Source organism: Mya arenaria, chromosome 5, assembly GCF_026914265.1.
Source record: "Mya arenaria isolate MELC-2E11 chromosome 5, ASM2691426v1".
Classification (NCBI taxonomy): Eukaryota; Metazoa; Mollusca; class Bivalvia; order Myida; family Myidae; genus Mya; species Mya arenaria.
In genome coordinates, this window is record NC_069126.1 from 23872974 (window position 1) to 23895902 (window position 22929).

The following is a 22929-nucleotide window of genomic DNA, read 5'->3' on the forward strand; positions in this document are numbered from 1 at the left end:
GACACAGTTTCTCATGTATTTATTTTGAATGCTATGTTTTTTTGTCCAGTGGCCTAATTTATTAGTAACTAAACAATTGACTTGATTGACTCTGAGAATTTGATTTGACATGTTTATCATTAAGTTAGTATTCAGATATACTGATTTGAAAATGTGATCATATGATACTATTATTGATTGGAGGGTCACAATATCCTTGACTTTTGAAAATTATAAAAACAATAACAATATTGATTCACTGTTGATGACTGTGCTTTTATAAAGGTCTATTCCATTTTAACATACTACAAAACAACCAACCTCAGGAAGGCAAAATAAAGAAATCTCTGAAGGAGAAGGTTCCTGGTTTACTTCTACAAGTTGAAACTTTATAAGGGGGACAATACAATTTGTGACTTCCTTGGGTAGGTTTTATGTTTGACTGGTATAACCCTTACCTACATGTATTACTATATAATATTTCAATGTTGTCTCTATTTGATAGGATGAAGATGCTGATGTAAGGCTAACAGAGGTAATATTTCAAAGTCATTGTTGTAATATTTCAAAGTCATTGTTGTAACAATGATATCATTATTTATATTTCAAAGTCATTGTTGTAACAATAACCTCATTATTTATATTTCAAAGTCATTGTTGTAACAATAACCTCATTATTTATATTTCAAAGTCATTGTTGTAACAATAACCTCATTATTTATATTTCAAAGTCATTGTTGTAACAATAAACTCATTATTTATATTTCAAAGTCATTGTTGTAACAATAAACTCATTATTTATATTTCAAAGTCATTATATTTCAAAGTCATTGTTGTAACAATAACATCATTATTTATATTTCAAAGTCATTGTTGTAACAATAACCTCATTATTAATATTTCAAAGTCATTGTTGTAACAATAACATCATTATTTATATTTCAAAGTCATTGTTGTAACAATAACCTCATTATTTATATTTCAAAGTCATTGTTGTAACAATAACATCATTATTTATATTTCAAAGTCATTGTTGTAACAATAAACTCATTATTTATATTTCAAAGTCATTGTTGTAACAATAACATCATTATTTATATTTCAAAGTCATTGTTGTAACAATAACCTCAATATTTATATTTCAAAGTCATTGTTGTAACAATAAACTCATTATTTATATTTCAAAGTCATTATATTTCAAAGTCATTGTTGTTCCAATAACCTCATTATTTATATTTCAAAGTCATTGTTGTAACAATAACCTCATTATTTATATTTCAAAGTCATTGTTGTTCCAATAACATCATTATTTATATTTCAAAGTCATTGTTAAATAGTTGTAACAATCACATCATTATTAAATTGCAAGTCTATGCAGCTGCATGTGTTCATCCTTCATCAAAAAATGTTTTATTGAGTTTTTAAATTGTTGATTCCAAATTGTTAAAATTAAAAAAAAAAAGTTTTTTTACCAAAGCCCCATGGAAGGTCTGATCCATTTTAAAGCATCCTGGTTATTCATATTGATGAGTTTGGAATGCATACTGTTACCATGGAAGAAACTTATAGATATTATAGCCTTTGGCCCGAGTTCCTTTAATGCTGGTATGACAATGTGTATTTGGTAATGTCTGTTTGTAGGAGGAACGCGACAGGTTACGAGAGGAGAGACGCCAGAAGCGAGAGGGGAAAGATGGTGGTTCGTCTCGAGATAAGAAAGGAAAAGAAATACAATTCGTAAGTAGCACACACATTATTGGCATCATGCATAAATCTAACAAATTGTTCATCTTATCAAACAAGTCATTGTATGGTTTCTCTCTTGAGTCAGCTATTTTCAGCTTTGAAGGTTTTTGTTTTGAAGCAAATTGTTTTAATGATGGGTCTGAGGAAATTTTATTTGATAATTGCAGGCACATAAGGTTCATGATGGTAACAATGTTGATGAGCATTTATTCTCGGCCATGATACCCAAATAGTTTACATGATCCTTTAAGGAGTTGTGGCCGTTGAACTGTCCAAATTTCCACCAAAAATATTTTTTTGCGCTCAAATATTTAGCCTATGTGCAGAAAACTTTATATATATGTAACATGTTTGGCATGATATATGAAACATCATAATTTATAGGACTATTTCATCTTGTAGTGTTACTATTTATATGTGTTTCCATTGCCAATTCACCAAGTGGTACAAATGTCCAATGAATTAATCATTTCATTGTATTCAAGTTGATACTGTTTTGTATCCAGAAAACCAAGACAGACAACAAAGCCATAGAGCTAGATGAGGTTGATGATGCGGATGACCGTCGGCGACGCCATGGTGACAAGGAGAGACGTCACCATGATGACAGGGATCGCCGGGACAGAGATAAGGAACGGAGACATCGGGATGAAGATGAGGGTATGTTCTCTGTTACAGTTGGCACTGATTTAGCCATATGAATATATATGAAGTGAAAGTTTCATTGTAAATCTTAGTAATTATGCTGGAATGGTGCATGTTGCTTCAGCAGGCCATATCCAACTAATCCTCAATGTCTTATTCTACTCTATTTAAATCCCGTGTTTGTTGTACATGGTAAGGAAATAAATTCTGTTTTTTCCCTAGTTTGATCTGTTTCTTTATATTTTAACTATTATGTGTTAACTTATTTGGAAAGAACAACTGAAGTTTTTGAGTAATTACTCATGTACATTCTTTCAAGTATGACTTTTGTTTAACTATTTTGCCAATAATCTAAATCAATATAATCTAGAGTATATGATTGTTACAGAGTAAAAGCATTGAAAGTTTTGATCTAGGCTGAAAAGTGGAAGAATAAATTGAGTAACATGTAGTTAATGAGTAAATGTTTAACAGTGATTCATTTTCAGATCTGTTTGAGTGCATCCCTCTCATAACCTCCGGTCCTAAACACAAACATCTTAAGATTCTCATGAATTTCTTTGTGCAGGTATAACTTACTAAATAGAGTGCATCTCCAGGATGAACATATTAAGGAATGATTGGTCCTCAGAAAAACCACAGTGTATAAACTCCAGATGCGTAGCAAAATTAACCACCATTTTAGAAAGACTGGTCCATGTGTCAAAGATTAGGTAGCGATTAGGGTTTTTGAACTCATGTCTTAATGTCTTAGTCTATTTCTAAGTTTGTTAAAAGAAACAGTAAACTGACATTGTAACTGAGACATGCCATTTCTCAACAAAGCAGGTAAAAGTCGTCGAAGTGAAGATGACCGAGAAAGACGAAAACGCCATGACGACGAAGATGACAACAAACGACGGCGACATCGTGACGATGATGAGAGACGAAGCAAAGCACGTGACGATGACGGGGACAGGAAACGTCGCAGCGGCAGACAAAGGGAGGAAGTAAATGAGGATGAGGTAGGCAGTGTGGGCTTAACTGTTGTAATAATGTAACAGATATGATTATTAGGTACAGTAGTTTTGCACCATGTATTTCAAGGTAGTCAGTGTCACTTTGTTGTTGTAGTTTCTTACCTAAGGACTTATTTAATGTATTTTGGGAGGTAAGTTGGATAATGCAGACTGGGTCCAAGACTAAAGTATCTGAACTTGCACATTATGCACTGTTTTCGCCTTTGAGATTTTTGAGCTTCTCCCTTTTACAGAAAAAAAAGAAATTGTCATAGCCTTGGTGTCATTGTCATACCTTTGGTGTCCTTGTCGGCGCCTGGCATCTGAAGCATTGTAAATGAACATGAGTGTGGCCATATTTACAAATAACACTCAAGATATATTCAAACGGAACTTGGTACACATGTTGCCAGAGACAATATGCCCATTACTGGCTTGAATGATTGTTGCCTTGTGCCCATTTTTTACTGAAAAGCAACAGCAACAGATGAGCGTTGGTGTTCTCCCTGCAGCGATCTTGTTTTATACCATGTTAAAAGTTTATGTTAGTACAGTCAAACCCTGTTGGCTCAAACTCTCAGGGATTGGTGAAAATACATCCAGCCTTGAAAAAGTCGAGCCAAGCGGGAATTATTACCTTCAGATTAAAGAAATGGGTCCTTAACATCCAGTTCGAGCCGACGAGGAAATCGAGCCAAATGAGTTCGAGCCAACAAGGTTGACTGTGTATCTATTGCCATGTTATAATTGTACCCAAAACTGCTATACCGCTGTCTGATTTCTTTTCTGAATGGCTTTTTCGTAACCGTAATAATGCCACAATGTATATGCATAGTGGTTCTTTTTAACAATCTCTCTTGTAACGTAATGTATTCTTTTCGTAGACTCCTGTTCATTTTTATCTTAATTCGAAAAATAAAAAAATGTTCCATATCACACTCAAATATTCTAACAGGAGAAAATCCTACAATAATTTTAGGCGATTAATGAAGAAAATACGAAAAAAAGCCATGTAAGAATTAAGAATGTCTACCAATGCATTATATTATAATTGAAAATTGATTGGCTAGGCCTGATATCGGTGACAAGCAATTGTATGTGGTCATAATCTATCACCGTTTCATCTGGCAAGTTAGATTTCGTCTTTCCTCACAATATTTGCATGTAGTTTCTGCCATTTTTCTCCTTCGAGTTTATTTATAGATTCAGAAGTGTTCAGTGGTTATTATTAACAATTAGGCCAAAAGTAACATTATTTCAAACATACACATAACATTAGCATAGTTAACAATTAACAAGTTTTTGTACAAGAATAAAACTACAATAAAGGTATTGTCAGAAGCCGATTATACTATCGATAATTGGTTAATTGAATGGAACCGTTTATCGATAGTCAAACTGGATCCGATTCCCAACATTAATCAAGGATGCCCATTTATGTACCGTAGCATTCGTGTGTTGTATTTGTTCTATGTGTTCGTGCAATGTTGTTTTACAGGAGCGGCAGAGACGTCGAGAGGAAAGGCGCAAAGAAAAAGAGGTCAGAACGATCACCTTGCCAACATTACCAACAACATAATATTCATGTTTAACCTCTTTTGCCTTTTTCTTCAATCTGAAATACAATGCTTTGCTTTCATAATGAAATGTAAGTATGTTATGTTGGAGGAAATGGATTTATGTTCTCTGAAATCTTTCTTCACTTTTAGACATTGCAGGTTACATGTATTTGGTTAGAAAATAATTTGCTTAAGATTATTTTGTTAAAGGGATTTTATTGTTTTCTTCTGAACTTGATTTTTCTGAATCTGATTTGTTTGTTAATCAGATTTTTGAAAAAAATCACCCACATCTTATATTTTAAGTTAATATAAACAACAAAAGAATTTCTTGTAGAATTCATAAAAAAAAATGAATAAAATAATGATTGAGTGTCTAAAACTGTTTGTATATCTAGAACCAGTTAATTATTAATTGATTTAAGGTCTGAGTGTTATGGTGAGAAAATAATTTATTGGGCTTTGCATAACATAGAGATTTAGAGATTATAATTATTTAATGTTGTTTCTCATTCAGGAAGAGGACAGGAGACGTCGTCATGAAGAGAAAAAGGAGCGACGCAAGGATGATCGTCATGATGACCGTCGGCGTGATGACAGGTCAGATCGTCATGACAGAGATGATCGTAGGGAAAAACATCCCGACAGAGATGACAAGCATAGAGAGAAGGATGATCGCTCAGACAGACACATAGACAGGGATAGAGAAGATAGACACAAAGATAGAGATAGGTAGGATAGATATAGAGACAGGGGACCTGATGGGTTTTTTGTCACGCTTAAATGGGAAAGGAGCTCTAGATTATAATTTTGGGAAAAACGGTAAGATTGCATAATGAATGTAAGTGTGAAATATCTATTAAAGAATCAAATGTAACACTATAGCAACATTATGCAAGCCTGGCTATAGAGCAGTGTCTGTTTTTCGTGCTCCATTAGATTTATGCTGCAAAAGTTTTAATGACCTGATTAGAACTTTTGAAGTCATTCACATATAACTCATTAGCCTGGCACTTGTTTACAAATCCATCTGATAACAGGATGCCTGATGTTTTACTTTATCAGGTCAGTTAATCACATGATGTTTGTTTGGCTTGGCTTCAGAATTATCTGACTTTGGCCCAGCCGATGAATTCCTGAACAGATAAACTTCCCAATCCATGACATTAACCTGTTATTCTCTACGTATCTTCAAATGTGTGTCACATTGCATAATTATTGGCCCAAATCGAGGAAAAATCACTCTTGCACTCAGAATACATTTGACTATAATAATAATTCAGTATCTCATTTTCCAGAAATTACCAACTTCTGGCCTTATTTCTGATGATGTAACTTTAATGGAGCTATTATCCAACTAAAAGTTAACTTCATCACATAATTCATTAGCTGTTAAATTGTTTTCAAATAGGAAAGAAACCGATAAAGAAAAGGAAGAGCGTCGTCAACGAGAGCGTGAGGAGAGACGACGGGAGAAAGAGGAGAAAAAACGTGAGGAGGAAGAGAAACGCAAACAGGTAAACCATTTGGAGAAAATGGGGGGAAACAGGGTGGAAAAGTGGGGGTAAACAGGGAAACCATTGGGATAAAGTGGGGGTAAATAGGTAAACAATTGGGAAAAGAGTTTGAGAAACAGGTTTACCAACTGGAAAAAGTTTGGGGAAATGCATAAGCTGTTGGGATCAAGTTAGGAGAAACAGGTCAAAAGTGGGGAAATGGGGGAAACAGGAAAACCTTTGGGAAAAAGTGGGGTACTCAGCTTAACTTTTGGATAAGGGAGGAAACAGGGAAAATAATTTGGAAAAAAAAATTGAAAAATGGTAAAGTTATGGTAAAGTTGGGGAAACAGGAAAAAACATTTGGAAAAAAACAGTTGGGTAATGGCAATTTCTGGGGAATCAGAAACTAAACTGGTGGTAAAACTTGGGGGGAAACAACGAAGCAATTGCAAGAAAATGACAATGAACACAATCGTTAATCCATTTGGATGTAAGTGATGTAGAACATTAGCCATTGATTTTACATGCAGTGTTCTTGTTCTTGTACAAACTAGCCCATTTTGATGCACACAAAAGTAATCACAATGAAATTAAATGTTGTTCTTTAACTACGCTCCGCACTTCTCAGGCCACAAGATCTGTGGTTTTCTTAGCAGCTTCATTGTCAACAAACAGTTCCTTAAATGCACCAGACGTCACAGGTACCTGTCATAGCATTGCGGAATATTGTGGTTATGCACAACTATTAAAATCACATTGTGAATAATATTGTGTTTCAGGAGCAGAAGAAGGAAGAAGATGATGATTATGACTATGAAGAAGATTTTGAGGTGGGTGCTATGATGACATGTTACCATGACAAGAAAGTGGGTTAGAAATACAGTGCCCTCTTAAACTGCTTGGACAATCATTAAGTTTAGCTGCATGGGTAACTTTGAGGTTGAATAAATCCTTCCAATGTGTTGAACATATATATAAAAATCAAATACTGCTCAATAGCTTTATTTGAAGATAATGTATTGTTATGAAACTAAGCTTATCTTGGGATCTCATTTGGGGTTATTTAAGTAAAGGCAGAGGTCATTGTTACAGAAAATTGAAAAACGATTTTGCCTCTCAAAGTTAGTTTAGAATGATACGCAGTGATTGAATTTCACATTAAATTTCAAATTATCAAGCTTATGTGTGATGTAAGCTAGGATTACGGGTTGGTTCAAACAAGGGGAAGATAGCCAAAATTTCTCAATAGGTCAAATTTTAAACCTGATTTCTTTGCATTGCAGCATTTTAGTTTAATTTAAAAGACACTTTCACTCATACCACCTGATTTCAGTTCCTTATGGTTTTGTTTTCAATATTTTTAAACTCAATTTCAGTGTTTTTAGTTTTGCAAATTGATAAAGATATGGCATTCACATTATAACTATTACCCTTTCCAACCTGCTTATGATATATATATACATTGTGATTTACATTGTACAATTATTTATGATTGGTTTGAGTTTACTTTAGCATGTATTTATTTCCATGGGCCAATATTTATAAGCATCAGGAGTTTAAAAGAATCTCAGTTATTAACATCAAATCAATTTCATTTCTTTAAACCATTTTGATTGTAATATTATATCTGCCTAAAAAAATTAAACAATTAGTTAATATATCTGTTAAAATGTCTATTAAGGATTCTACGGCAATTGTGAACAATACCAAACAGTTTTTACATACTGAGATGATTCTTGAGGGGTTACTGTAGCAACCAGAAAAGTAAAAAAATATGAATATCAATTAGTAAGAACATTCAGAGTATATTTCACCGGCATTATATGGATGGTGTAATGACATAAGGTTTGAAATATGTAGGGGATTATTGTATTGCTCAAAATATTCTGAGACTTTTTAGCTTTAAATTGTACTTAAATATCTGAATTTCCTTTTTTTCTGATTTTCATAAAGGTGAAAATAAACTCATCATATGAATATGGCCCATGGTTTAAGTTCACAAGTGTTGTACAGTACATATAAATGGTGGTTCTAGGATTATGAAGATGACTTTGAAGACGAAGGTGATGATGATGAGGAGGAGAAAGAAGAGTCCAAACCTCGACCCAGACACACAGGGGTAAGGTCCTATACCATTGGCTTCATAGGAAATGACTAGTTGCACTTTCATTGGTTTGTATTAATTATTGGATGAATATTGGCCAATCATATTCAGATTTTGGGTACTTTCTAGTCATTTGCAATAGCTGTGGCTAAGTTGATCGAAGCTCCATAACATAACAGTTTTAGAATGTTAGCTGACATTTGTGTCAAATGCAGCATATAACGAGGCCCATGTAGAATTTTTCAGAAATAACTGTTTAAATAAATACATTTTTATTGAAATGAGATGTTCCTATTGACAAATGTAAGTCTGATGCCAGTCTAAAAAAAAACTAAGAGAAGAAAATATTTTCCAGTCTAAAACCCTACAATCAAAATAGTCATAAGAATTAACATTCCAATTAGGTAGCTGAAAGTCTTTGCTTACCTGGTTATTCCATTCAAGTTTTTTGTGAACCTATGCCCAATTCTTTTATAAATTGTGACCAGGATCCTATTACCCTTCTTTACTGTAACGGTTGCCTGGCTACTTTCCAAAAAAAAATAGCCTCTGAAATTCCCAATTTTTGAAAAAAAATATATATATTGAGACTCTCATGATTATTTAAATGATGTTTCTGGGTGATATAATTACTAAATCCTAATTTTGTGTCCTAGAGGCTTCTTTTTTATTCCTTCTTTACTATAGGACACTACTGGAGGGCCTGTTCATCAATTGTAATAACTAGGCAATCTCTGGCAAGCTTCAGGATAGTCCTAAAAAGGTTTCAAATATACAATAATGTGATTAGGCTGCTGGCAATTAACTCAACTATCATAATGCTTAGTAGACATACTAGATAAAGTAAACATTGTACTGAAATATATGATTTGACAAAGCTATAGAAAAACCTGGAAATGAACTTTCAGGACAGTCATTACTTCTCCTCCCAATAAACATTAAATATGAACCTTAATGGTTGAAATCGCATATAACATGTTTTCAATATGGGCGCTGCAACCATTTTTAAAGACCAATATTTTCTGTGAGGTTGTATCTGTTGGATTATGGCCGAAGTTCTCTGAATGCTAGTGCATGTGTTGAATGCATAATGCCTAAACCATATTCGTTGTTCATAGGGGTCGCTGTACAGGCATGCACGTGATGGAAGCAAGCTTGAATACTCTGTAAATATTCTTGTCTCCTCAACCTTCTTAATCTTTCCTAACCTGCATTTTATCTTATTATATCTAAATTTCTTTTTTAACATCTTCAAATGTGGTATGCATATTAGTCTTGGTTAGTAGATGACCCCTATTGCTTTGAGGGTCAGAAGGTCAAGGTTGTGATTTGCGTTCCTTATCTAAAGGTGACACATTCGATTTGCAGAATTTAAGTTTGTTATTCTAGTAAAAATTAAATAGCTAATACTACTGGAAAGATTTGGATTATTGTTACCTCATGTTAATGTATGTATAAAAAAAGCATGACTTTTTGAATATTGTATTTTGGTGTTATATGTGCGTATTTGATGTGTGAATATTAATGGTATGATAAATCCCATGGGTGAATATGTCCGTTGAAATATAGTACCACTTGCATGGAAGTGTTTCACTTTTTGTCTTTTTCCAATATTATCTTAGAACACTGAATCACGTGTGTTTTGATAAATATTTTTGATAGAATTTTCCTCTAAGTTAGAACACAATTTCATGTTTTAAAGTTAAAATTGAAATGAAAAAAAAATAATTTTTCAATTACATTCTTCTTAAAATGAAGTTTTTTACCTTTACTGAGGACTTTGCAGCTCATATCATCATTATGTTATCCGTCATTCTGACCAACAGATATGCTTATAATTTGTCATAGCTCCTTTAGCCATTTTGTTAAATTTAAAAGGATTGTGATCCTTATCAATGTTGGTATCATTTGAAATTGGTATTGCCAGCTGATAACTGATATGTATGCCAAGATAAATGACCAAAAGTATATATAGTACATTGATTATACAGCTTATATATGACACTGCCATGTCACTATTGCCAACAGCCAGCATTGCGAGTGACCAACGAAGGACCGTGGGATGCGCCCAAGCCCCCGCCTTCGGGCACCTTTTTACGGGCAAGGGATGCCTTATTGCACTCTGCTAAAAACAAACAAATTTATTTTAGAATTGTGATCTTTTATCGAAGGGAAACAACTCAATATTCTTTCGGACAAACAAATTGAATTAGGTTGTTTCCCTTGTTTATAACATTAACTTAACTTCAGTACATAAATGTTGTAGGATAACAAATACAGAGACAAATTCAAATATGAGAAATATAGATATCTAATGATATACTTTTGATATTTTTTTTTCTTCAAGCATTGACACCGTTTGGTCCCCTGGGCTTAGAACTTTCTGTTCATCTTTTTTACATTTTCTGCATACAAAACCCCATTCTTTAATGATACCAAAATAATATCTGGTCACCAGGTATGTAATATTCACAATCCTAATGTGCTTTGAATGTTTCAGGACTCAGAGGTGGATGACGTATTACGAGCCCTGGATGCGGAGAATGAACGACTGCTTCAGGGCTCCAGAAGCCCACAGGTTACCTCTGTATGTACATGTGTATACCATAGTTCATTGATTCAACATCATTATAAATCCTAGGATGATATTACAAAAGGATAATAAGATGCGATTCTACATGTATCTTTTCCTTAAACTTTCACAATTCCATTCCAAAGGTAATGAGCCTTATACTTGATGTTTATTACTATCAGATTGAAGTTTTTAATAGAGTTTAACAACATTTAGAAGCATTAGTTTGCTTAATAACATGTAACATTTTAAATGTTTTCACTTAATTTAAACTTCTAATATCCTTCTGTTATACAAACCCCATATTGTAGTGTGGATTTGTATATGTAAATAATTATACCCTCATATGGCACACTGTTTGCTGAGTTGACATGGTTAAGCTCCTCTGTTTTTAAAAAAAATGAGTATTGTTATGCGTATGTTAGCAGTGGATTTGAAGGAGTCCGGCCAAAGCTCCTCTGTTTTTAAAAAAAATGAGTATTGTTATGCGTATGTTAGCAGTGGATTTGAAGGAGTCCGGCCAAAGCTCCTCTGTTTTTAAAAAAAATGAGTAATGTTATGCGTATGTTAGCAGTGGATTTGAAGGAGTCCGGCCAAAGCTCCTCTGTTTTTAAAAAAAATGAGTATTGTTATGCGTATGTTAGCAGTGGATTTGAAGGAGTCCGGCCAAATCTTTCTGCAATACTGAAAAACCATTTAAATTGTTTAGATGCAACTTAATTAACATACTTAAATAATAATAGAAATACTGTGAAATCATTTATTTTCGTGGGCTTGAAATTTCGTGGTGTGTGAAAGGACGATTTTGTGGGTTCTTAAGTTCATTGATTTTGATTTTTTTTTTTTGAGAAAAAAATATCGAAACTGCAATCCAAAATCTTCTGTAAAGTCACCATGCACTGATCTCATGCTATGTAACATTTTGGTCACGCAGTTTATGACACTGCAATGGGAAAATATGTCAACTAGCGCAGATTCCCGTGTCAATTATTGCTTGATCCGTAATTTAAAGGTCATTAATGATAAAGATAGTGAAGCCATTGAATGTCGATTAAGTGTTTTTGCAAACTGTGAAAACATAGTGAGGGTGTTTAATTAAATGATCGATTAAATTTTTTATCAAAGAAACAAAATAAAGTTGCGACGCTGAAACACGAGAGTCCAATAATCAGTATGTTTAACATGTGCCACACAGGAGGCTGATATTTAGCTTGGTTTTATGTTCAGCAATGTCATACAAAAAAACTGTATGCAAGTACTATGGGCTTTAATGTATTATCATTGATGTTAAATAATATAAACCATATCAACAGGAAAATAAACAATGATTTAGGTACATACAAGTTGTATTCCGCGACCATGTATATTCTGTGAATACATATATACCCTTTTACATAGACAGTATGATTTCAATATTAAAGGTCAAATTTTCGCTGGGATATTGAACTCTTTGATAAGCCAACCCAAGAAATCCACGAAAATTAATATCCCATAAATATTTATGATTTTACAGTATGTAAAAGGAGGTGCATATTGGAAATAAAGAAATGATCTGAGCTACTGTGTGTTTTTTTTAATGAAAATACTGTGGTTTAAATGAAATCAATGAAAACAAAAGAGTTTAATTGACACTCTTTATGTAACAGCATGTGAAATATTTTATTTGGATTCACTACTTTTCAGTACAATCGTCAACAAGACCGTCAACAAGATTCTGACGAAGACAGCGATGCAGGTTACGAAAAAACATACCAGCCTCGTAGGGATCGTCCCAAAACAGCAATCAACTTTGTGTCCGCTAAGCAGAGAGCAATGAGCAATAAAACGGCCTCTAAAACTCAGCAACGAGGCAGGGACCTTCTCAAGATGATTGAGTTAGATTACACCTATTGTGATATCCTTGACCTGCCCCCTGTCAACGAATATGACCTCTACATTAGGTCGTTTGGGAGCACAAATACCAGACAGGTAAAAGAAATATTACCAGGGTTGAATGAAATTTGCTAGACTTAGTTAAAATAAAAACAAGAAATGTTATTGAAAATGGTTTTAGATTGGTATACATTCAGTTCAAAGTAATTGCTAAAAGCACTTTGTCTACTTTTTTACTTGAGCAGTTGTTATCCAATTGTCACAAAACTTTGTTACAATGCTTATTGGCATAATATCTTTATTCAGCAAAACTCATTATTGACTTTGGAGTTAATGCTCTGGATTGTCAAAAATAGACCCAATTTTAATTTGACCTCTGTTTGACTGGAGTCAAAATGAATCTCGTTTATATTTCAGGCATATGTCCAGACCAACGAGGACAATATAGAGAGAGAAATACAGACGGAGGAGGCGGACGTACGCTCAAAGTGGACACAACACCCGCCAGAGGACTTCAGGGGCTGTGGACGTATGTGCGGCATCATTGCCTACTAGATAAAATAACAATTATAATTATTTTTAACTCATCTGTTTGTCATGCCTTGGTATTGGTGTCGTTGTTGTACAAAAGCTTATCATGGCACTTACTCAAAAACTGTTCCAACTGGTAAATTTTGCCAGAAAAATTGACACATATATAGCATAGTCCATAACACTGACTTTATTATAATAATTGTCTATCGAGAACAAACAACAACAGGCAAATGTATATTTTAGAAAAAAAAATGAGGTTTTGCCATTTACTTTGTATTTTTGTCATCGTCATGCAAACAATTTAACCTTTACATAACTCAAAAACTGTTTCATTGACATATTAATCAAGATAATTACATGAAACTGAATACCGTACACCTGTTATAAGAATCAGTGGCAATAACCACAGTCATGTACTAAAGCACATGACTGGTGATTCAGTTACAAGTTACAATTATGATATTTTTCCAATTATCCAACTCTACCTGTAACCATGGCTCTAGAAATTGTGGCGTTGTGATCCTTGTTTGACTAAAAACAGACGAAAATTAGAATCTCCTATTTGATCTCTTGGGTCTTGTGAAAGTGTTACTTCAAACTGTTATAATTGCTTTCAATCCTAGTATCATGCATAAACAAAGTTGTGGGATAATTTCATCAAATCTGCTGTATTCATGTTCAGGGGGAGATGGGGAGAAGGATCAGGAAGAAGAGGAAAGCCAGCATCAAGACACAGACATGGGACGTCTGAATCACTTCTTGGAAAAAGCTGGACAGGTAGGTCTTTTATGTGGGCTGGGGGGGGGGAGGGGCAAATGGTTTGTCTGGTTGTCTGAAACAGGTAGAGCAGACATTGGCCGTCTGATTCACTTCTTGGAAAACGCAGGAAATCAAACAAACTCTCCTTTTGTTTTGATTAAAATTAAAGACAAGATTATGAATTCATTCAAACTCTGCATTATTAGCATTTGAAACCTAATATCATTTTAATAAAACACAATTCCTAACATTTTCATATTCATGATATTCTTAGCTCTGTACAGTCTGACACAAGGTGCCCTTTCCTCCTTAAGCACCACGTCCCTCGTCCTCAGCATTTGTGTGTGTGTAGCCTACTAGCTAAAGCTTTACCAAGATAATTGAATGTTTTTTCACCCTTCAGGTTATAGCCATCTTGCTTGAGGAGGGGAAGGAGAATGAGTCCGGGCACCAGGGTCGCAGTCAGACACACATCGCCGTCAGTGAGGGATACACTCAGATAGACCTGCTTCCTATATTGCAAGGTAGGCCTTGCAGTGTCGTATCATGCAAATAAGCAGTTGTATCTTTATACTCATTATTGTTAAGTTTATGTTTTATATTGGTATTAAAATATTTTATTAAGTAAAAGTACACTTTAATATGATAATATGATTACTTTTTCGATATCCAGAAATGGAATGGTAAAAAAAATATTTAAGTCCTGCCCTTTATATTGAAAAGGTGTTGTTACTAAAGGCACTTGTACCTAGCTTGGATCACACATATTGTACTAGGCAAACTGATCATTCATGATGTGTATTTTTTTCAAATACCAAGGTACTCATCGGAATGTTCAGAACATTTTGTTGACTTACCAGTATATGTTCTATACTTAATGAACCTTTGAATGGTTGTATTTAATCCCAGGTCGACATGTGGTGTATTCTCACTTTTCGCCCGTCCAACCAAATATGCTCGTCACTGCTTACAGCCTTCCTACTGAGGTAAACATGCATTTTTGAGATAATGTCTTTTTTGTGTTCATCTATGATGTTGCTCTTGTATAAAGTAAATTGGAAATTAAACATCACTGCCAAATATTTTAAAGATAAATGATAAAAAAAAAGAACAGTATGTGTGATTTCATATAATATAATATAATTTTCAAAATGCTAAATTCAACCATGAAATTGTCCAATTTTAGTAAAAGAATAAATGTATTGCACATGTTTATGTAACTGTTTGAACTAGCATATCTTTGTTCCAGGTATCGGAGGAAAATACTGTCTCCAAGCGCGGAGTGCTGTGTGTCTGGAACACCAACGAACCTAACTACCCACAGAAGTAAGCTTCATGTTTATCTTTGTAAATAGTAAAAATAACAGTCTAAGAGAGACAACCTGTATTCAAAAAATGCAGTTGGTTTTTGGGTTTTACTCTCCCTTGCCCTTTGTCAGAGGGGCTGGCAAATTCAAAGCTTCATTGATTTTTTGTGCTCTGTTCAACACTGCAGACATGTTGGTTATTACTGTTTTAAAACTTGATTGTTGATATCTCATACACTTGTGTTGATAACAGGCATGGAAAATGGACAGACACATTGAAAGAACTGCTCTTTCCTTGTGGTATTTCAAAAGGGCCTCTTTAATATATGGTCGCTGCTGTTTTATCTTTATGAGGCCCTTCCTGGTGTTTGCTGGAGTGACAGACGGATTGTTATTTGGGGCCTTAGAAGGGCCTCATATATTTAATAAATTCACATTATACAGCTTTTAGTCCAGAATCTTTATCTGCGCTTGTTCACCATCCTTCTCCTGAGTAAGTCCAGAGTTGCCTTACCTGGCATTTGCAGAAAGAACTGAAAGGTCTTTGCACCTCAGTAGATTACCTAATCTATACACATGTACATTTGTGTTTTCACATTGTAAATGTAACAATTTCAGGATCCTTGTTTGTACTGGTCAGCCACGCTGCTGCTGTTTTAGCCCTGTGAGGCCCTTCCTGGTGTTCGCTGGAATGACAGATGGCTCCATCGCTATGTGGGATCTCCGAGAGCCTTCCTCAATACATCGCTCGCTGCTTCTTAATGATGAGGCATATTCCCTCAGATATCCAACCTATGACACAGGTATCTTATGGCTTGAAGTTGTTTGGACAAATATACCTTACCTGATTAGGAGATTTTGGACAGGAGTAGATCTCGGACAGTCAGTGTTTTGGCTTTGATTTAAAAGAAATTAAGCAGATGCCTGTTAAAAATCAAGGTATTTCTTGTTCATCTTTTGTCCAATTTTGTATTGTTGTTTGTATATAAAACAGACAAGGTACATCAGACGTCATAGAACATCCAGTTTGGAAATTGTTAAAATAAAGCCATTTGCTCTGATGAACAATTTTATTTCAATGGAAATGAAAAGCTTCAAATGTATTATTATTATTGTTTTAACGATTTAAATATTAAACAGAAAAATAAAAAAAGATTGCAAAACGTCTTTGAAGAAACATCTAAGAAGTTGAGAAATACTAGCTAGAAGTGACCCCATTTATATACCTATACTAGAATTATAAAAATAGAAATTTTGCTATTAAATTGCAGCTAATTTTGTATGTTTTTTTATTAAGAAAAGAGTTGAAGTTAACTGTTTGGACAAAAATATTAGTTATCTCAACAGAAAAAGTGGCCGAGATATACCCTTAACCCTATATAATAAAATAGAAATATAGTTGAACCCAGTTTGCTCGAATTCCTTGTTGGCTCGAACTGGATGTAAAGGACTGATACTGAGGGTAAACATTCCTAACGGGGTTTGACTGTATAAGTTAATGAGAAACTGATGTTAAAGTTTGTAGGGTTTTTTATGCACAATAAGTGATTGAACTGAAGCATGAAAAACTATGAAATGTACAAGTGTGACTGGTGGGAAATGATGGTTTTGATTTCTGCTATTTAATGCTGTCAAAATTCAAATGTTTCATGCATGTAATTGACTGTTAAGAATACCAGCATTAATGAACCTTGTACAGAACAATATTGATTCAAGAGTATTTTTCAGCTGGTGTGTTGAACGAGGAAAATCACCACAGCCCCGTCTCCTGCGTACAACCAATATACACCCAAACAGACAGGTAGGGAACCAGAACTTCATCAACTAGCAAGATTATGACCTACATTTTAACCTTAAATAAGTACCACGCTTGATCTTTATAGCTGCACTCTTGAAGATTTACCATTTTGACAACTATTCAAAAAAAAAGTCTTGGAATGAGCCAAATTTTGCGTAAATGTTTAAAAACTGGTGATAAATGATTAGATCGCAGTTTCTAATATTTTATGCTGGAAAATTGATGTTTTATGGCTAAAAGCGTTACAAACGCTTTAAGAAAAATAAAAATTGGCAGTTTTACAAACTGGGATTTGATCTATTGTGTGATATCCTTTATGACTGATTTAAAAACATTGATACAAAAATCATCTGATTCTGAGACAAAGAATGAAAAAGTATTTCAAATCGGTCAATCTGTGAGGGTGCAGATTTAAGAATTGCAGTTTTACAACTTGACAGACCTGACGTCATAATTTGGTTTCCCGCCTGCAAAGAACATCCTATAACCTATGTCAGAATTGATCCTAGAATTGTATAAATTTATTCAAATACTAATGTATAATTATTTGATATTATTTAGAAAAAAATATTTACTTATTTTAACATATTTCTGTACAATGACAATATTTTTTTTAAATGACATACTTTCATAACAGGACATCTGACATATTGATATCTAAATTGATTGTCTGATTTTCAAAAATATATTTCATATATAAAAAAAAAATCTGTAAATATGATACAGAATAAAAAAGATTAAACATATCTTTCTTTTTTCAGTTCTTCTTCAAATTCTGAAGGTAAGAATTATTTTTAGTTGCCTTGCCTTAAATTTCTCGAAAAGTCTTCAGCGGAATTTGATTAAGCTTCATTATCTTATTTCATTTAACCAAATTATTGTTTAACTTAATTTTACAAAATAGAAAATAGTTTATCATGGTTGTATATCCTTATTATGTTTAACTCATTTGATTTTAATGATCAAAACCAAAAAAAGTGTAAGATTTGTTGACAGAAACAAGTATTAGTGATAATTTGGGGCTTTTTTTCGATTGGGGATTATGTGGCCAAGTAGCTTTTAACTGAACACCCCTTTTTTTAAGTCTTAACAAAATTAATCTTGATGACTGTTGCAGCATAAAAATATAAGACCTTATTATTAGTGCTTGGTAAAAAGGGGTTGTACATTTTTGGAGTATTTTTATATTTATATGAAAAAGTCTTTTATAACAAACAATGTAGAGTTCAAATTTTCAGCTACTATGCTTTTATCAGACTTATTTAAAATTTACGTTTTTTTCTTTACTCTCAAGTTAAGGAACCCTCTGAGATGGTACTTATTTTTGTAAATTAATGGTTAGTTTTACATGTATGTTTTATGATTTAAGATGCATCATCCGGCCTATCCTTCCAGCTGGTGAGCACGGAGGAAGCCGCTGTATTGCACTTCTGGGTAAGACATCGATGTACGCTTACTTAACGATGCCATCCCTCTTTTCATGCGATTAATCCTCAGTGAAAGTGTCAGTCTTTTTAGGTTGTTAGTCATTATGAACAGACAAAATCATTGGTAAAGCTACCCTGGTTATTTAACATTTGCCAGTGTATTGCCATGTTACACTGGATTCTGTTTTATTCCCTTTAAGATGATGTTTAATAGTATTTTTTGTTGATGAGGTTGGGAATTAAAACTGCAATCCCTTGATTTTAAATTTACTGTAATGCACTCAATATGTGTAGTTTTGAGTAAATGTAATTACTACATGATTTCTCCAGATGATGATAACTAACTATTATTAAAAAAAGTGCATGCTGAAACAGACAATTTTTTCATTGCAGGTGGTTGCAGAAATCGGAAGCCCTGATATTTCTGGAGCCCAGAATGACTTCGGGCTACTGCCTGGGGGCGGAGTAAAACTCATCAAGAGTTCTTCTATAACACTGCAAAACCCATCAAAGTAGGAGTTGTTGGACTTGATTATATAAAAAAATATATAGTTTAAGGGTTATGTTTTGATTAAATTAAATATGAGTAAATTAAAAAAACAAACAAAAAAAACCTTTTGACTACATATTACCAGATTCATTTTTACTTTGTGCATTTTACAGTAATGAAAATAATAATCTTACCTCTATGCATAGCAGTATTGTAGACACGTAATTTTTATGCCCCCACAAAGTGGCGGCATATAGGGTTGCCCTTGTCCGTACGTACGTCTTGTCTGTCTGTCCGTACGTACGTACGTACGTCCCGAAGATTGTTTCCGATCTAATTCTTGAAAACCGTTTGTCCAATCCTCACCAAACTTTAAACACATGTTTGTGACCATAATATCTTGATCAAGTTCGATAGTCATGGAAATCGCTTTAGTCATTTAGGAGTTACGGCCCTTTTTTGCCAAAAATACTTCAAAAATATATGTTTCCAATCTAATTCTTGAAAAGTATGTGTCCAATCCTCACCAAACTTTACATACATGATTGTGACCATAATATCTTGATCAAGTTCGATAGCCATGGAAATCGCTTTTGTCATTTAGGAGTTACGGCCCTTTATTTGCAAAAAAAGACTTGAAAAATACGTCCCGAAGATTGTTTCCGATCTAATTCTTGAAAACTGTTTGTCCAATCCTCACCAAACTTTAAACACATGTTTGTGACCATAATATCTTGATCAAGTTCGATAGTCATGGAAATCGCTTTAGTCATTTAGGAGTTACGGCCCTTTTTTGCCAAAAATACTTCAAAAATCATTATGGCTTATTTTCTGTGACAAAAAACCGAAGTGGGGGCATCCGTGTCCTATGGACACATTTCTAGTTTTAAAATGTTCATATGCTGACCATTTTCCGACTTATTTTGCAGGGACTCCAGGTTACAGACAGGGTTACGAGCCCTTGATATGGCTGTCATGCCCACAGACCCAAACCATTTCTATGTCGCCACAGACTCTGTAAGGCATTACATTGACTTCTTACCTCTGGGGTGTAAATATTTTTGGAGATATTTATGATCATTTTTTAAAAAAGACCAATTCTTTTTTTGGATTAAATAATAAACCTGCAGAGACTTTGACTAAAACTTATGATACAAAATAAATGTGACAATTATTGTTTAAAGTTGGACTTTACTGAGACTTTAGTGTAACACCTTCATAATCTTAGCCTTTTGTTTAATTATTCAACATAAATTACTTATTCGCCCGCTATGACAATTCTTCCTGATCCCACATGCTGTTTTCTAATATTTACATAATTTTTCTTGCAGGGTTTCGTGGTACATGGTATCAGGTTTGGGAAACGAGTATTTCCACGAGCTCACTCCCCTGTGATAGGTAAGATCTTGGACAGCAAGTCTTTTTTCAAGTAGTGTTCTCCTTGTTTGTATTCAAAATGCCTCAGGTTTGTTACGTAAACATCGTCGGCAATCAAAGTCTGTAACCTTGCCGAAAATATGTTTAAAAAATTAAGGTAAAGTATACATGTTACTAATGACAGTAGGTATATTTTTGGCAGGGTCATTAACCAGGGATGTGATTTGTCCGCGGATTCGCGGAATTCCGCGGATCTAATGGCCCCAGAGACCCCCACCCCTCCCTCCAAAAAAAAAATTAAAATAAACTAAAATAAAAAAATATTTTTTTTTTACCTGAAAAAAATTATATGGTTGCTTTCAGTTGTTTAAGTTAATATTCCAGTTTTCTTCAAATTTAAAGTCAGGAGAGTCCTCAAAAGAGCTTCTAAAAAGCCATTTTTTCTTCTACAGCAGTGCGCTTTTGACCCCAAGAGCGCCCCATAAACCCATGGCCGAAAAAATTTCAGCCCTCCGGCTGCCAGGTCAATCATATCCCTGTTAACTCTGCTTGTAATAAATGCCAATGATTTCCCTTGATGGACTACAAGAAACATCAACATGGCTTCACCTTGCTGTAATCTTTGATTTATAAGTATCAATAATGATTATAAAATAACATGTTTAGAATAAAAGTTTACCCACTTATCTGAAAATTAGCAAAAGAGAATTGAGATTTGATTATAATAAATGAAAAGAAAATTCTTAGGTTCATGTATTATATTTCAGAATCAATAGTAGAAGTGTCCTCCATAGACTTCTCTCCATTTGGTCAGCCCTGTTTCTTGGCCGGGAGTTCAGATGGAACATTTTCTCTCTACACCACACAGTCAGGTAGGAGATCAATATTAAACAGTTTAAGGAGTTAAGAGTAATAAAAGCAATGTTTTGTTTCCACCAAGTGAACTTTCCCATTTGTGCTCCTCATAACCGTCAGCATTTTTGGGGGGTTAGAATATTCCTTTTCGAGTTGTTTTTCATTATTGTGTTTGTCTGTGTTAATATACACTTTGAATATGTAAACAACGTGATATGATGAAAGGCATATATTTCTAAACAATAATCCACAATTGAGATAGAAATTAAAGTTAAGAGAAATGCTATTCGGACTGACATTTCCTGAAATATTTGAGATATTAGTGGAAACAATTGCAAGTAGCCATAATTCCCAAGTCATAAGGTTTAAGCTGATATGCAAATAAAACCTGCTATTGGCTAATTCTAAAACCAAGTTGTTTGTTTTTAGCTGGAAAATATCAAATTCAAAATGGTTTAAATATTTGCAATATCAATAAACTATTTTATGCCGAACAAAAATTGATCTGCGTCCTCCAGTAGCAAACTATGAAATGAATATATTACATGTTTGTGGTTTTATTCTTTCACAATGATTGTTTTATCTTTAACAGAAAATCCGCTGATCACGTGGCCCCATTTGACCAAAGGTCATAAGGTTCAGTGTGTACGATGGTCTCGCAGTCGGCCTTGCGTGTTCTACGTGCTTGACTCCGCTGCCACGCTGTATGTGTTTGATCTGCTGGAGGGAGACATGAACCCCAAGAATGTGGAGACGTTGGCTAAAGAAAGGTGGAAACAGGGCTCCGGGCCCCCATTTGTAGACATATTTTAAGCGTCGCAAGCTAAAATATCTCTTGATTTTACAAATAGGATATAATAGTTCATTGTGATTACCATGGTGATAATTTCCTTATAAGTGTCAAATTCTTTAAAATCAAAACATTACGCAACTTATACCAAACCAAATATAGTGTGCTTAGTTTGATCTTGTTCAAACGGATTTAAGATCGTTCAAGAAAATGGGGCTAATAGTCTTCCTTTTTGAGTTATTATAAATGTTGCTATATTTGTTTTGTATGTTATCTATTCATCTTAACATTCGTATTGTTAGAAAGATTAGATGCTCGACATTATTTTAAAGTGATTCATTTTAATTAATTGTTTTGTTATAAACAACATCTTAGAATGTCATTGTAAAGTAGAACTGTAACTGACTTTCACAATATTCAATAAAAAAAATCAGATTTTCCTCAATAGTTCACTAGCTTGCATACTTCTCAATGATTTATGCTGTTCTGGCTTAAAACATTCAATGCTTATAAACACTGCTTATTTCTATTTATTATTCTTTCAGAGTGACCAGTTTCAGCCTGACCACTGACCAGAGGGGAGAAGGGTCATCAGGCAAGCTCCCCCAGATGGTCAGT

The 22929-nt window shown here is 34.0% G+C and overlaps 1 protein-coding gene across 3 annotated transcripts in view; it reads left to right on the top strand.

Moving 5' to 3' along the window:
• Positions 1–22929, top strand: part of LOC128235068 (cytoplasmic dynein 2 intermediate chain 1-like) — a 30204-nt gene that overhangs the window by 3206 nt on the left and 4069 nt on the right. For 2 of the 3 annotated variants that reach the window (XM_052949776.1, XM_052949778.1), the window contains 25 exons: positions 485–514; positions 1621–1716; positions 2232–2385; positions 3196–3374; positions 5445–5659; positions 6339–6444; positions 7206–7256; positions 8462–8545; positions 11031–11117; positions 12786–13070; positions 13392–13503; positions 14191–14285; positions 14671–14791; positions 15177–15253; positions 15517–15593; positions 16193–16377; positions 17303–17375; positions 18134–18153; positions 18742–18806; positions 19193–19311; positions 20219–20306; positions 20621–20687; positions 21434–21538; positions 22114–22291; positions 22857–22923. In XM_052949776.1, coding sequence (XP_052805736.1) covers positions 485–514; positions 1621–1716; positions 2232–2385; positions 3196–3374; positions 5445–5659; positions 6339–6444; positions 7206–7256; positions 8462–8545; positions 11031–11117; positions 12786–13070; positions 13392–13503; positions 14191–14285; positions 14671–14791; positions 15177–15253; positions 15517–15593; positions 16193–16377; positions 17303–17375; positions 18134–18153; positions 18742–18806; positions 19193–19311; positions 20219–20306; positions 20621–20687; positions 21434–21538; positions 22114–22291; positions 22857–22923 — 2736 coding nt within the window. The remainder of the gene's footprint in view (positions 1–484; positions 515–1620; positions 1717–2231; positions 2386–3195; positions 3375–5444; positions 5660–6338; positions 6445–7205; positions 7257–8461; positions 8546–11030; positions 11118–12785; positions 13071–13391; positions 13504–14190; positions 14286–14670; positions 14792–15176; positions 15254–15516; positions 15594–16192; positions 16378–17302; positions 17376–18133; positions 18154–18741; positions 18807–19192; positions 19312–20218; positions 20307–20620; positions 20688–21433; positions 21539–22113; positions 22292–22856; positions 22924–22929) is intronic. The other variant, XM_052949777.1, reaches the window with a different exon arrangement.